This window comes from Meriones unguiculatus, chromosome 11 (assembly GCF_030254825.1).
Source record: "Meriones unguiculatus strain TT.TT164.6M chromosome 11, Bangor_MerUng_6.1, whole genome shotgun sequence".
In the NCBI taxonomy this organism is placed as follows: domain Eukaryota; kingdom Metazoa; phylum Chordata; class Mammalia; order Rodentia; family Muridae; genus Meriones; species Meriones unguiculatus.
Window position 1 is genome coordinate 97,732,375 of NC_083359.1, and position 11,506 is coordinate 97,743,880.

At 41.8% G+C, this 11,506-nt stretch overlaps 1 protein-coding gene across 1 annotated transcript; it reads left to right on the forward strand.

The window, feature by feature from the left end:
- The first annotated feature begins 677 nt into the window (after window positions 1–677).
- On the forward strand, window positions 678–7,114 carry LOC110552492 (cytochrome c oxidase assembly protein COX20, mitochondrial). Its single transcript, XM_021643857.2, has 4 exons — window positions 678–2,126; window positions 4,832–4,946; window positions 5,041–5,104; window positions 5,612–7,114. The coding sequence occupies exons 1-4, from the start codon at window positions 1,770–1,772 to the stop codon at window positions 5,742–5,744; spliced, it is 669 nt and encodes a 222-aa protein (XP_021499532.1). The 5' UTR covers window positions 678–1,769; the 3' UTR covers window positions 5,745–7,114.
- The last annotated feature ends 4,392 nt before the right edge of the window (window positions 7,115–11,506 follow it).

Here is an 11,506-nt window from a genome sequence, read left to right on the forward strand (position 1 = left end):
TTGAGTAATAATTTTAATTAAGAAAAAAGAAAAGTTTGGAAAAGCAAAACAAACTGCTCTTTTCCTTTGTGAAGGGTAGTTCTCAGGGAAAAAAAAGCCACACACCCGCACTCACACCCCTCCTGAGTTCAAAATTCTACAGGGTGATTGATTCAGCTGTGACAGTAGACCTGGAATGCTGCAGGCCTGGAGCCAAATGATCTTAGACTATCCTCAGCCTCCTCAGCCATTCATTGCCCACTTCTCTATTTAGCCTAGCAACTATCCTTGTGACTATCCTTCCAGAATGTACAAACAGAACTCTGGTTTGCACCAATCCCGAAGACCAAGAATGTCATCAGATAAAATCAAGGACTGATAGCCAGAGACATCCTGTAAAAGGCCTACCTGATGTTATCAATGTATGCTCGAAGTGTCTTATCGAAATTGTTACCATATAAAAGTCATTAAAACTCTTACTATGTTGAATGTGGTTTGGGGCAGTATGAATCATGTTCTTGGGTCATGGTCATTCCTGCTTGACTCCAGAATATAAACTCTATTCCCTTTGAAGTGAAATGGGTTTTTTTCATCCTTCAGGAAGGAGAGGGGCGACAGCGAGCTTACTTTTCAGTATTCACTGTTAAAAACAGCAAAAACCTGAAACACATTCCATTCTGTTCAATTAAGAAACTTTATCAGAGCAAAGCCGTGAGAACATTTTTCAAACACAGCTGAAATGGACTCCAACTCGGTATACTCTAGCAGCTTCTCAGTCACAAAAAATGGCAACGTTATTTCCTTGGTACTTTTCCAGTTACGTCCTTTACACTGCAATTAAGAATTCAAAATGTCTCTCCTTTATGGAATATTACTACCTCAACTACCTTCTAGACAAGAACTCAAAGCCTGGCTGGCCAAGAATTTCAGCAGTCTCCCAAACTGTCAAGATACCGTTCCCTTTAAATTCTCTAGGACTATTACAGCAGTATGCTCTTTGTAACTGGTCAGTTTCCTTAAAAAAACAAACAAAAAAATCCACCACGCATAAACACAGAAATAAAAATCTTTTACACCCTGGGATTGGCAGGAAGCAGTTAAGGGGCGTAAAAAACGAGAGAGTGAAGCAGCCGGCGTGGTATTTTAGGATGACCCCCTGCCAGCCAGCACTGCCGGGCGCGGACGGCGCGTCAAAGGTGGCATGACTCTGCACAACGACAAGGCCTGACCCTTTTCCGGGGACCAAACAACGTAAGAGGCCCAGCCGGGGCCCTCGGAGGGAAACAAAGAGAGTGACATCGGGCCGGATCTGAGCCATTAAACCGGCCACCGAGTCGCTAGCGCCCGAACTGGCGGGACGCGCAGGCCCCGGGCTCATCCCCGCTGTCACCGCCGCGTTCAGCCCACGGCCTCCCTCCCCGGCGGAAGACGCGCGCGGCTTGACGCATGTCCCCCGGCGGCGGCCGCCTCCATTTTGTCCTGGGTCTCCTCCGCGGGAGCGGCCTGCGCTATTTTTAACCTCCGACATGTGAAGCCGGGAGGGGGAGGGGCGTGGGTATGCCCGGCGCCGGGAGGGAGGCTGCCGGGAGGACCGAGCGTGGAGAAGCGGGAGGCGGCCAAGGTCACCGAAGCCAGGACAAAGGACACGTAGGGGACGAGGCCCGCGGAAACAGCGCCAGGCGACTTCCGGCCGTCACACCCGGAGGACAAAGCTGCGGCGGGCGCGCGGCCCCGGCCCCGCCCTCGGCGCGCGGCCGGCGCCCGCACGGGGGCGCGCACGACGGTTGGAAATGGCGGTTAGGGGGAGGCGGGGCCGGGGGAGGCCAGGTTCCTCGGCTCTCCCCGCCTCAGGCCACCCCGCCTGCGAGACCGGAGCCGGTGACGCTCCTCTAGGCGGCCTCCTCTCGCGACCCGTTCCTGATGGCCGGTTGCGGGGCTGGAGAAACAGTGGGTCGGGCCCCACGGAACAAAAGAGGGGGCAACCGCGGGCATCGGCGCGGCCACAGGAACGCTCCCTAAGATGGCCGCCGCCGCCGCGCGGGCCTGGGGGCGGAGCCAGCGCCGCTGCCGTCGCGGGCCGGGCCGCGCCGGGCGGACGACTGGCCCCCATGGCTGCCGCGCCAGAGCCGCACGAGCCGGAGAAAAAGGTAATGCTCGCAATGGAGCGCGCGGGGGAGGGCGACCCGGCTCCCTAGCTCTATCCCCACGGCCACGAGGTAGCCCAGCGGTCTCGTCCTCATATCCCGGATGTGTCCAAATTGCCATTGACTGGAACTAGCAAGGACAGACGCAGGATCAGAAAGAAAACGCCGACGGCATTGCGCTTGGGTAGAACGGCTAAGAGGGGTCAGGAGAAATCTCTCGTGGTGGCCTATGCCAGGAACCTCAGCACTTTTAAGGCCGAGGCAGAGGCAGCATGAGTTCTGAGCCAGCTATTGTCAGTCTCCATTCCAGACACACGGGTGCACACTCACGTGGTAAGGAAGATTCGCTAGTCCTTTGGGTTCTATTATCAGAAGGGACAAAGTCCTTGCTCTTCATGAAGCCGACATAGTGGGGTAACTGAACACTCGAATTTCATTCATTAAGCAGCCGGGAGAAAACTGCCGCGTTACTTTAATAAAATGATTACTAGCAGGTGTGCCCAGAGTCCATGGCAGAGAATATGGGGCCTTTGTAGCATTAGTTCGGAGCGCATATTATTCCAAGTAAAATTTAAAAAACCATGATGTCATCAGATGCATTTTTACGAATTAAACAGAATTAAGACACCACTGATCAAATGAAAACTTGTTAGCACTACAGTAAAGGTCAGGCGTAGTGGTTTGCTGCAAGGTATTGCTGTAATAAATGCACGTGTATTTGACTCGGGTTCTGGTCTGGAAAATGGTTGAGAGGAAAGGCTAGTAAGATTAGATTTGGGCTGGGTAGGTGGGGTGTCCAACACCGTTAGTACCAGCACAGAGACAGGTATGGATCTGAATTGGAGGCCAGTTTGGCCTACAGAGTTCTACGACAGCCAGGGCCACAAACCAACCCTGTCTTGAGAAAACGGAGTAAGATTTGGAAGTTGAAAAACTATCAGCTTTACAAAATGAGTAAGCAGATGACAATTCTCACAAATATGGAATCATTTAAGTGGTATTTAACTGATAAAACTTGAGCCAAAGGAAGACAACTAAATCCAATAAAAGGAGGGCGCTTCTGATTTTTAACAAAGCTGCCAGATCGCTAGGCCTCGGGACAGGTCATTACTGTTAAATTGCTCCCAACTCATGTGCCCCATTGCTGAGATTCCCAGTGAGATGAATTCTATTGTTTACCTTGGCATTCCCTGCCATGTGGGTGCTGACTGCTTAAGTGATTACAAAGAATGGGAGTTCATTAGTAACCAGAAAAGTTGTGGTTTGCATGGGGATATTCTGACTTTAGGGATACTAAGCCAGCTCAGGGGTAAAGGTGACTATCATTTTGTGTTCAATCTCTAGCACAACAGCCATCAAGCGGTCTTCTGACCTCTACAGGCTCCCACATAAATGTTTTAGAACTTAGTCCTTCAGTTGGGAGACCTCTGCAAGCACAAAACCGGCTTTTTGTGAATGCTGATTGGTGACTCAACATGACCAGTTCAATTTGTAAAGACAAAAGGTACTGCTTCCCGAATGTCAACTGAAGCAGCCTTGATGTTTCCCTAATAGGCTCGAAGTTCCATCTTTGCCTTGTATTAAATGTCCACAGGGCTGGGATGACTGGGCCCTCTACAAGAGCAGCCAACAGTTGAGCCAGCCCAAGCATATTTTAACTGCAGAGTCCTCATAGTCTTAACTTGTGTTCATTTCCCACCATTCACAAGGAGCCCAACCAGAGGTCTGAATTGGCAAGGGTGTAGGTGCTGCATATTTTCACTGTTGCCTTCAGCACTCAGTGTGCATTTCATCATTCACTGGCATCACTACATCAAGTCCTTCCAACTACAGCAAGCCATTTACAGGGCAGAGAATTCCCCCAATTCAACTATTTCATGTGATCTTGGCGGTGAGCAGGAGTTTCCATGGGAAGGTCTGCAACAGCCCGCCCTGTATGAGGTGTGTTGATACAAACAAGACAAACAAGTCATCTGGGAGAGCACAATTTTACTTTAGTAAGAAACAGGTTGTCACATTTTTTTATCTTCAAGCAGATCCTTGAGCCAAAGAAGGAAAAGTTGCAGCTCTTACAGGCTCTGCCTCGCTCTTTTTACTCCAATTCCCCACCCTCATCACGCTTTTCACTTCCAGTGTAAGATGCCATCTCTTATGCAATCATCCTCTAGCTGCATAGAGTGGCATTGTAGAAAACATTTAAGTTTTCCAGTGCTGGGATCCAACACAAGGTGGCTAAGTTACCAAGTTGCAGTCTTGCTTCTCAGACTTTTCATCCTGGAGCACAGACTGACCTCCTCCAATTCACAGCTATCTTCTGGCTGCAGTTTCCTGATTGCAGGCATTATAATCAAACCACCATGTCTGGCTAAGATTTATATTAACAGAATGTCAAACTTAACATCTGTTTGGACTCCCACCCCCAAGCCAGTGTTGAGCGACAGGTGTCCTATAAGACTATGAAAGCTGTTTGGTCACTTTATCCTACAGGTCATTTCAAGTGCAACCCTTTGACTTATTGTATTTAATAAAAGTCACAGCTGGAGTAGATTCCCAAAATAGTGGAATAGAACACCCATTTAGTACTAAGTACTAAGTCAGCCGTCTAATAAATGGTTATGTTTATAGTGCTATTTTAATTCAAAATTGAATGGAAATGTAAGTTATTTCTCTTGTTCAATTCGGGCTTTTTTTCCCCCATTTTATCCTAGCCCTTTAAGCTCCTGGGCATTTTAGATGTTGAGAATATTCCATGTGCACGAGAATCTGTGCTATATGGCTCATTAGGGTCTGTTGTGGCTGGACTTGGACACTTCTTGGTGACCAGTAAGTATTTCTTTTTAAGTATTAAAACATTTCTATTGTGACACATTTTCTGCAGAACATAATTATGCTGACTGGCCATCCTTGTCATTGACAGGTAGAATTAGAAGATCATGTGATGTTGGCGTAGGAGGCTTTATCCTGGTGACTTTAGGATGCTGGTATGTTAACTGGGTATTCCAGGCAAGTCAGGATAAGGAACAGCATTCAGAGACATGAACTAACAATCACTTTTTAAAGGACGGATGGTGAAGTGGTACATACTCGACACAGGGTCTCTCTGTGGACTAGGCCGGCATCTGCCTAGTGAGTGTTGGAATTAATAGTATAAACCACCAGTTTTTGTTTTTGCTGGCAATCTGCCCTGTGGCAAGGCATAACATACACTATCATCCATTGAATGTTTTAACAGATGAGTACAATTCCATTTTGAGTAAGTAAAGTGAAACAGATCCAGATTCCTACAATATTGTTTTACAACAAGCACATTAATCTAAGGTGACAGAAATTTACATTTTATGCAGTTACTTAATTTGTATTCTGGTAGAACACCTTTAAATCTGTTTTGGGGTAGTCATTTTTATGTTAGAAATCTGTAATTGAAACCCCTTAGGTTGTTCAGAAAGGAACTAGTCATTATTCATATTTTTCATATTCTTTCTTTCAAGGTGCCATTGTAGGTATAATTTTGCTAAGCAAAGAATCCAGGAAAGAATTGCCAGAGAAGGAATTAAAAATAAGATTTTATATGAAAGCACCCACCTTGATCCTGAAAGAAAAATCAAGAGTAACAGCGGCTGAACAATCTTGAGCTTTAAACTCAAGCAGAACTACTCCTTGGGAATCAACCACAAATGAATGCTGTACAATAATTTAAAAACGCTCTCAATAAAGTTTCTGGACTGTATGTCTTACACAAAAACCTTTTGTTCTTTACTGCCAGTACAGTATGTTTATTATACATCATAGAACTGCCATGCCAAAAACCATGGAGTAAAACCTTTCTGAATATCAGCTTAATTATCTGTGGATGCAATAAAGCAAGTGGGACTGAAGGAGAAATTATACCTGAACAAGGATATATCCATTATTGGTTGGTCCTGTGACTGTGTGTCAAAGGAAGAATGCCTGAAACTATTTTCTCCATCTGTCCTTTAACAGAAAAGACTGCTTTCACCATGAAGGCCAGAGTGTAGAGACCTGTGTAACTAAGTTTTCACCTGGCAGAAACCTAAGGATTCAGCCATTGATAAAGATGAAGTCTGCAGTATTTGTCAACGGCTGTGGACTGTGTAGTTATGCTGTCAGATTTAACTTACTGACAATGAATTGATCTGTGTTCCTCCTAGCTTTATCATACTGCAAATTATATCTTACCGTGAAAGAGAAACCTCTTGGCTGGTAACATCTTCACTACTTACAAAGTTCATTTTCGCAGCAGTGCAACTGGATAAAAAGAGTCACAAAGCATTTAGTTTCCTTGACTTGCCCAGAACATACCATTATATATGTGTATATTATACACACACACACACACGCACACGCTTTATCTTATACTTTGACAGTTTCACCGTAGCCCAGGCTACCTCTGTATCCCAGGTGCCAACTACTAATGTTCCACTAATGCAACCTATCATCCCATCCCAACAGTATAACAGCTGAATAACACAAATCTCTTTGCTTGTCAGAAATCTTTGCAAACTTTTCATTTTCCTTGGGAATGTCTGGTGTGTCTCCTGTACTAGGTGACACTTTCATTTGTCAGGCCTGCTATGTATTTACTAAGTAAAAAAAGGCAAGACAGCATGCCCACCCCAACCCCAACTTTCACACTGAAAATTTTAAACTCTACCTACCTTCTATGCCCTCTGTGTACACTGCTTCCTTCATTGTTCCGATAATCCCGAAATTTCATACTAGGTGATATAGCAGTAGGTACCAGCTAAATAGCTGATTAAAATAGAATTGTAGTGTTAGTGGTTTTGAAGCTTCAGAGTAGCTTTTCTACCACTCCTAGGCTGTATTCCTTTTCCCCCTTCCCTCAAACCCTCCCCTTTGTTTTTCCATCTCAGTAAAAGGACCTTGGGGAATTTAACAGGAACAGCTTTTTTCTGGACTTGTGACTTACTGACTGAATTTGTCAACAATAAATCTCAACTATGCTAAAACCAGTATTTGATTTGCAAGCATCTTTTTAGTCTACGTACCTCTAACTCCATCGGTGGTTTCCCTTTGCTTCGATTATATAATGCGGAGGTCTATATAATAAATTCAGGATTCCTGTTTATGCACTTTTCAGCAAAGAGCTAAAGGATCAAATAGGGTTTGAATCCTTCTATTCCTAGATAAAAATCTGACAGGTGTCAAAGCACCCCTTTAAAAGTCATGTTACATATACTATTCTTTGGGTACGCAGACCTTAGTAAGTAGGAAAATTAACAGTTTCTATAATTCTGACTTGTAACAGTCCTCTAAAATCAATTGTAAAGCAGCTTAATGGTCTAGTAATTATATCAGGTCACTACAGCCAGTATCCACTATTACCACCCAAATACTGGTACTGTATACATCTTAACATTAACTTCAATTTTTAAGTATTTTAAAGTATGAGAACAAAGCTGTTGCAGCAAGGAAATATTAGGAAGATACTTTTCAATGTATTACAGTTTTAGCATAAGCACTGCTAGAGAAAAAGTTGTATTTTTACTTTGGGTAAAGTTGAACACTGTATACTCTTCCAGTTTCTAACGAGGAAGACAATGTCTAAAATTTTAAAGTGGCCACCCTGTTAGACAGACATTTCTGTTGTTCACTTTTAAAGTGTAGATCAATGTAACCTTTAATTAGTCTCTAAAACACCTGTTTATGGCACTCCACTGCAGGCCTAATCTGCATGTACTAGAAAGATATTCCCAAGCAAAGGTTCCTATGCCCTCAAGTTATGTGAAAACATGCCTTATCACTGAAACCTCTTTAAAGTCATTAGGGTGCCTTTGGAGGGCACAGCCATTCTTACTCACAAACTAGGTGCTATCAAAACTGAAAACCAGTCTTCTCATTAACCTCCCCTAGACAGTATTCTAGCTTTACAGTAGTAAATGCCCCAGGTGACAACGAAGCTCAAATCAAGTCTCCCATTAATTTCAGCATCATTTGTGTTTTAGTTTATTTTGTATCTAATTTTAACTTCCAAGAATGTATTCACTTCAATACTCAGAAAAGACCTTCCTAAAGCTGATCAACACAGGGGAAAAAAAAAATCTGTTAAACAAGGGCAAAAAAGCACCCTAAAGGTCAGTTTTGTAATAAAAGTAAGCTTCTGAGGGTAAATGTCTTCAAAACTTTAAGGCTTAGTTAAAGCCTTTACATGTATTCCTGTAAACCTATATAAAAATCATCAAATTGCCAGCTAGTTCACTTCTGATATACAAAAGGCAAGGTTAGAAAAGCTTTTAGGGGATGATTGTGTCCTGTTCATTTGGTTGTAAACAGCTTTGTGTTAAGGTGATCCTGGAAACCTAGCATGACTGGTAAACATACAAGCAGCAATTAATTTGAATACCTATTAGAATCACTGGAACACATTTAGTTGGGCCCCTTTTACTCTTCACACAGCACATTCACATGGACAGACTAAGAAAAAGGAGATGAAATTTAAATCAACACATTGCTTTTATTACTAAGCTACAAGAAAATGAAGTATGTTGGAACTCTTGAATTCTTGTTACTTGTCCAGGATTCTCCCACCTCAGCTAGCTAGGTACTAAGCTGACAAACTTTAAGCATATCTAGGTATGCTTTTAATACTTGAATTCACAACACAATTTTTTTCTGTGGTTTCAATTTTTGGCCAAATGTTTCAGGTAGGTGTTTAGGTGTAGGTTTTAAGTGGGTAAACTATTCACTGTAGTCTCACCCAATGGCATGGGTCAAAGGGAAAGCAGGCCAACTAATAACCAAAAGCAGTTTGGCTGTTGCTCAGACTGAAACCCAATTCCACAGGTAAATTTATATTAGAAAGTTGAACATGGCATTATGCCACTGTCACACAAGGTGTTCATCAGTTGTCCAAAGAAATGCCCAGAACCTCCTAAAGAACTTTTTTACAAAACACCATATGCTAAAACTGTCATTAATGACATTAAACAGAGTAAGTTCCCCATATGCAGGTTCTGTGATTTTAAAAAGCAACCACTACTACATACTAAATTGTCATAAAGACCGAACTCCCAAGCTTGTATTGAAGCAGATGGGGGACTACAAACTAATGTCCTCGTAACAGATTAGTGGCCTAACACCTATCTTCAACACCTATTAGCCTATCTATACCAGCAATGGGTTTGAAATGACTCATTTTGTTAAATGTTTCACTTTGTAATAATTATAGTTTAACCTTCTGGATTACACCTTACAAACTAAGTGTAATTCTAGGGCATTTCAATATTCAATCACCTATACTTTTTTTTTTACACTCAGTGAGGAAAGACTGGAGTATGTCAAGAACACCATTCCTTTGTTCTTACTTTCAACCTGTTAGGCATGAGACTGGCCCATGTATTTACAAATAAACCAGCACACATTTAGTAAAATATTTAAAGGTCCCTGGTTCTAACCACTATTCTACAATCAACACTGCATCTTCCTTCCATCAGCACTACAACTCACTTCCAAATTTCCAAGGGCTTTGGGGAAAAAAGGTTAGTGACAAGAATTAGAAAGTTCTTTGAATATACCAAGTACTAAGAAAGTAAAAAACAAAAACAAAAAAACCGTAGGGACTAAAAACTGAAAAACACAACTGGCTACAATTTCCCATCTTCATCTTAGATCTTCTCCTCTGTCCAAATGCCAAGCTAAGAATCACACATGAAAAGGCTCCCCAGGAGAAATAACTGTTTTGGACAAGCCACAAAGCTAATTGCTCCAACATTTGTGGTTTGCTTGTGTGAAGTTACTCCCTTCAAGTGACCTTGGCCTAAGTATTCCTCACTGCATAACTAATCATACTGGCTTATTAACTATTACTAAAAAAAGTTACAATTTAGCAGTTTCCAAGTATCATCTCTAATACCCATGCAATATTTAATATAGAAAAAAATTAGACTCAAAGCATCTTACAATGTTTACCCCAAAGCCACTTTTGGTCAAGTATTGTTGTTCATCTTGCTAGGGAAAACTGAATGAATACTAGAGTGTAATTATCTGCTACAAACTTTGTTTACTTTAATAAAAAAATATATTACATTTATGTAAAGAGGGAATTATGGATTTTAAGCTTATTCTACATTTTTCCAAAAAAAAAATCAAATATATTTACACTGATGTACATATAACTAGGCTTTTACATCCAAGTGCATACACTACCTAAAAAGCTATTCAAATACTTTTGTGCAGTGTAATGTAGAGTTGTAATTATATTAACGAGCAAGCTTATAGGAAAGTCTTAACAAGAAATATTATGTACAAAACACTAACCACAAATGTGTTAAAAATACTAATTTTGCTTTCTAGAATAAATCTAAGAAAATTGATTTTGAGCTAATGAGTTCTCTTAGGTCACAGCCAAGGTCCTCATCAAGTATTGCGATTCTACTAGAAACTTTAATTTGTTGTACGGTGTATACTTTCCCGTTTGTTTTCTTTGCTATTAATCTACACTATTCTCTAACGGTGTTGACCAACTCCACTGCCATCAAGCATCGCTAAGCACGAGCTCCACCAGCAGAGAGTTGTGGCTCCCTTCCTCAGCTTTTGTGCTTAGCCGGCACTGGATTATGTAAGCTGTTCCAGCAGAAGTAATCAGGGATAGGGGAATCTCACTAATATGTAGCCAAGGCTAGTCTCCAGCTTGTAATTTTTCTGCCTTTCTGTAGTTTACAGACCTGTGCTACCATGCCCAGCATGACTGAAAACATGCCTTGAACCAACAGCAATCTCCTGTAAGTTTTCTCTGGTCAACTTTTGTCTCAATGTTGTTCAGTTTGCTTACCACTGGGCATTATTAAGCCAATTCTTTCCTTCAGGTAAGATTCAGTCAGTATTTGGAATTTTTTTTTTTTACTAAACAAGTCATTTCTCCCTTTGAAAGGCACAGAGTAAAACATTAGGATCAACACTAATCTGAATTAAAGTTTGAACTGTTCCCCAGGATAGGACTATATAGTCCTAATAATGTATATATATATATACACATACAGCAATTAACCATACCAATGGTTGCTAACAAAGTTAACTGCAAAGTAAAAAGCCAAAGATACTACCTTGTAGTGTTATTTCTATGGCAATCTGTCTGAACTAGCCTGCAGCAATTCCCAGAGTAGAGTATAATAATGTAGTATCTAAAAAATCCGATTTAAATTACCTAAAACAACAGCAAAAAAAAAAAAAAAAAATACTACAGCTATAGCAATCAGTAATATAGGAAACCTGAACTTACCAGAAGCGGGTTAAAAAAACACTTGACACACTAAATTCTAATTTTAGTTCTACAGTTTGACTCCTGATTCCTCACTTCACAGTGAGGCTCCTTTATAAGATTTAAGTGTTCTGTGCAAACCCAATAA

Coding starts and splice junctions, on each gene's coding strand:
- LOC110552492 (XM_021643857.2), top strand. CDS start 1,770: ATGGCGGTTAGGGGGAGGCGGGGCCGGGGGAGGCCAGGTTCCTCGGCT. Junction 2,127..4,831: donor CGCACGAGCCGGAGAAAAAG/GTAATGCTCGCA, acceptor ATTTTATCCTAG/CCCTTTAAGCTCCTGGGCAT. Junction 5,105..5,611: donor CTGGTGACTTTAGGATGCTG/GTATGTTAACTG, acceptor CTTTCTTTCAAG/GTGCCATTGTAGGTATAATT.